This window comes from Nestor notabilis, unplaced genomic scaffold (genome assembly GCF_000696875.1).
Source record: "Nestor notabilis isolate BGI_N333 unplaced genomic scaffold, ASM69687v1 scaffold18029, whole genome shotgun sequence".
Taxonomy (NCBI): Eukaryota; Metazoa; Chordata; class Aves; order Psittaciformes; family Psittacidae; genus Nestor; species Nestor notabilis.
This window is the reverse complement of record NW_009943431.1, coordinates 4,574-8,234: the sequence shown is the minus strand read 5'-3', so window position 1 is coordinate 8,234 and position 3,661 is coordinate 4,574. Positions and strand designations below refer to the sequence as shown.

The following is a 3,661-nucleotide window of genomic DNA, read 5'->3' as shown; positions in this document are numbered from 1 at the left end:
GCATCCTTCTGGGCACTGTCCTGCAAAGGGATCAGCTAGGATGAGGAAGGAGGCATGGTTTTGGGGTGTCATGAGGGTCTGGGGGGGGTGTCCCTCACCTGGGCACGCTTGTGTGTCAGGCTCCGACTCTTCTGCTGCTTGCTGACTCGTGTACCAGGGGGAAGCAGCGGCTTCTTGGCGACCTCCTCTGGCTCTGCACAGAGGGGACACAGCCATGGTGGTGGGACTAACCTTACGAAGCAGAGGGCACCCAGCCAGCCCCAGTGGGGCATCAGGATGGGATAAATCACCCCAAATTTCACACCTGGAGAGGTCTTGAAAGCTTCATAGAACTGGCTGAGGTAGGTGATGAGCCCCAGGCGGTCAGGCTCTGCCATGGTGGCCATCTCAGTGCTGGAGAGGACAGGCTGGATGCCCAGCTCCTGTTCTGCCATGTCCAGCATCATCTGGTGGATCCGGATGGGATCCTGGGGGTCCACAGAGTCAAAGTGCCTGCAGGGAGACAGGGGTGGCATCAGGGTGTGCTCTGCAGGGTGGGGGGTACCCGGTGGGCGTCCCAGGCACTCACACCAGGTCGGGGCGGAAGCGGTGGATGAGGGCGCAGAGGGCCAAGCCGCTGGTCCAGGAGGTGGTGAAGTTGGTCACCTCCACACCTCGGTACCCAGCCGTGCTGGCCTGGCACCAGCTCAGCAGGTCTTCATAGGCATATCCCGAGACCACTGGGGAGGCAGCACATGTATCCCCACCCCAAAGAGTCAGGGGACACCCCCCATCCCACTCCCCAATCCAGCATCAGTGCTTTAGTGGGGAAGGGGTCCCATGGGAGTGACACAAGATGCCCCCATGCAACAGCGCCCCCCCTCCCAAGGCTCAATAAATGGGTTGATAAAGCATCTGTCAGTATTTCCCAGCTCAACACCAGTGCAGGCAAGAAGGAGACAACAACCTCCCCTCTGAAAAGCAGCTGGAGGCTGTGTCCCCATAGGGGACATGGGCAGGAGGAATGGAAACCAGCAGGGCCACTGGGATGGAAACGCAGCTGGTGCTGGATAGAGCATGGTGGGCAGATGGACACCGGCCAGGGGAAAGAAGGATGGGGAGGAAAATCAGGGCAGGAGCCACTCTGGCATGGGCTGCTGGGAGGAATGGGGGGTCCTGGCGCTGGGGGGGCGAGGGCAGGACCGGCTGCTCCTACCAGTGCTGAGTCTGTTGTCACTCTTCCTCTTGTGGTCCACCTCCACCATGCCCACAAGGTAGAGGTCCCGGACCTGCAGATGGGAACATGCCAGTGGTGGGTCACTACCTGCATGGAGCCAGTGGCACCACACAGAGAGCTGGGCCTAGCAAGGGGACACCCAGACACCCCAACCTCACCAGAACCAACCACATCCACAATGTGCAATGTGTTAAATGCACTGGGGACCAACAGCTTCAGCTTCACACCCTTCTGGGACAGAAGATCACGCAAATTGGTGTCACCCTGACCACTGGGGAGGGGGTGGCTGCCCCATGGCAGGGCCTGGGATGGGTACCTGGTTGGCTTTGATGGCCTGCAGGTTGATGTTGGGGTAGCGCGTGGCCGGGTCGATGCTGTACTGGCTGATGTTCTTGTTGGTGTTGTCCGGGGAGGTCTGTGAGAGATGCTGGTAGATGCTCTCCCTGGGTGCAAGGGACAGGATTGGGGTCAGTGCTCACCCCACTGCTCCAAGTCCAGCCCAGCAGGATGGGGACACTCACCTCTCAGCCAGCACCTCCAGTGGGGGGGTCCCAGCTGCCCATCGCCGAACCATCCATGCCGCATCGAAGGCAGCGAGGAAGCCCCGAGCCACACCAGTGCCCAGTGGCCAGAAGGGCTGTGAAGGGAAAGGCAGAGATGGAGCTAGAGCAGCACAGCCAGTTGGGATGGTTGGAAGAGGCTGGGAGCTGCTGGGCTTGGCCAGGGATGAAAGTAGGGAGAGGCAGCAGGACGCGCAGGGAGGAAGGTGTCCGTGTCCTCCCTGGCCAGTACAGCTGCGTCTGGGGAGGAGTTGGGATGCTCCTCCACCCTGAACCCACCCCAGATCCCTGGTGAGGCCAGGGAAGGTGTAACCCCACTGGAATATCCTGCTACTGGGACTTGGGGATAGGCAGGTGGGGCAAGAAGCATTTAGGGATGGGGATATATTGCAACCAACACATCTTGTGGGGAAAAGGGAAGCTGAGGGCCATAATGGTGCTGCAAGGGGGACCCTCACCTCCACCAAGCAGTCGCCCACCAGCCCGAGGAGCAGACGGACTCCGTTGTGCTCCCGCACCAGCGCCGCGTTCTCCGAGCGCGTCATGCAGGTGAAGTCAAACATGTCAACATCCGGCAGGCCCCGGTGGTTGAGGGCAAACTCCAGCTGGGGAAGGCGGTAGTTGGTGGAGAAGTTGGCAGCTTCTTTGGCATAGCTAAGCAGGGCGTCCCGGTTCACATTCTCCATTGACAGGAGGCTCTCAATGTCTGCTTTGTCCTGTGAGGATGGGGTGAAGCTGGTTGGGACATGGGAGGTAGTGTTTGCCCCCCAGCCTGGGTGCAGCCAGTTCTAGGGTGAAGCTGGGCCTGTGAGCCTTACAGAAGGATTCTTCCCCTGGCACAGGCCGCCAAAGCCTTCAGCATCCCAGGGGTGGTGGTCAAACCAGCACCCATCATCCGCATCCTACCCTCCATCGCTATGGGATCCTGGGGCTGGATCCTGCCCTTCTCACCTGGAGGATGACCCCCTTCTTGAGCAGGCTCTGCTTCTTGGCCGTCATGACGAAATAGTGAGTGTCATCCTTGTAGTAGACGATGTTTTCCAGGTCGATGCCTGGGCACAGGGAAGGATCTTTGCTGAGCCATGGGGCAGAGCCACAGGGAGCTCCCACACTGGGCTCAGCCACTGAATGTCTCCTGCTATGAGGTACCATTCAGGGGCATGCATTCAGGGGACATAGAATCATAGAATCAACTAGGTTGGAAAAGACCTTTAAGACATTTCAGGGCTGAGCCTCCAGTTGCATCAGGGGGGGACATGGACCCCCAGCACCCCCTATGCCAGGGCTGGGACCACCAACCTGTTTTGTTGTAGAGGTTTTGGAAGAACTTCTGGTTGTAGATTCGGGCCACGCCGCTGATCTCGGCCACCTCCACCTCAGCCCGGCTGTGGCGGTTGATGAAGTTGGTGGTGATGCCAATGGCCAGCTTGCCCCTCATCTCTTTCCGCTTGAACCCTGCGGGATGGGATTGGTGTGAACCCCCACCTGACCCCCCCATACCAATCCCAGGGGTGCAGGGACCCACTGCTATCACCTTCAGGGACAAATTTGCCTCCACCGGCTGAGATGAGGACGTCAAACTCGTAGCGGCTGAGGGGAGAGGAGCTGGGCTGCAGCACAGCGCGCCAGCCTGCGGGGAGAGGGACCGTCACAAGCATGCTGGGTCTCAACTGGGACCTTCTCCAGTGCAGGGGGGAGACAGTTGCATCTCATCCCCCTGCAAAAAGGCATGTTCTGGACCAGCAGAGGGCCTGGGGGGCTCAGAGCAGCCACCCACATCCCTGTCCTTGTCCCTAGAGATGCCACAGTGATACCTTCCCCTGTCCACCCGCCTTGCCCACTGGGGGGATGAGACCGTTGAACTGCACATTGATGTGCACCTCCA

The 3,661-nt window shown here is 59.8% G+C and overlaps 1 protein-coding gene across 1 annotated transcript in view; it reads right to left on the bottom strand.

The window, feature by feature from the left end:
- Positions 1 to 98: 98 nt before the first annotated feature.
- The window catches only part of LOC104411507 (protein-methionine sulfoxide oxidase MICAL1-like), a gene marked incomplete at its 3' end in the record, with an annotated part of 4,880 nt that continues 1,317 nt past the window's right edge, over positions 99 to 3,661 (bottom strand). Inside the window, 11 exon segments of the mRNA XM_010021941.1 lie at positions 99 to 193; positions 305 to 492; positions 569 to 719; positions 1,196 to 1,268; positions 1,533 to 1,659; positions 1,738 to 1,853; positions 2,235 to 2,492; positions 2,728 to 2,828; positions 3,076 to 3,231; positions 3,311 to 3,408; positions 3,595 to 3,661. The exon segment at positions 3,595 to 3,661 is cut by the window's right edge and continues 54 nt beyond it. Coding sequence (XP_010020243.1) covers positions 99 to 193; positions 305 to 492; positions 569 to 719; positions 1,196 to 1,268; positions 1,533 to 1,659; positions 1,738 to 1,853; positions 2,235 to 2,492; positions 2,728 to 2,828; positions 3,076 to 3,231; positions 3,311 to 3,408; positions 3,595 to 3,661 — 1,430 coding nt within the window.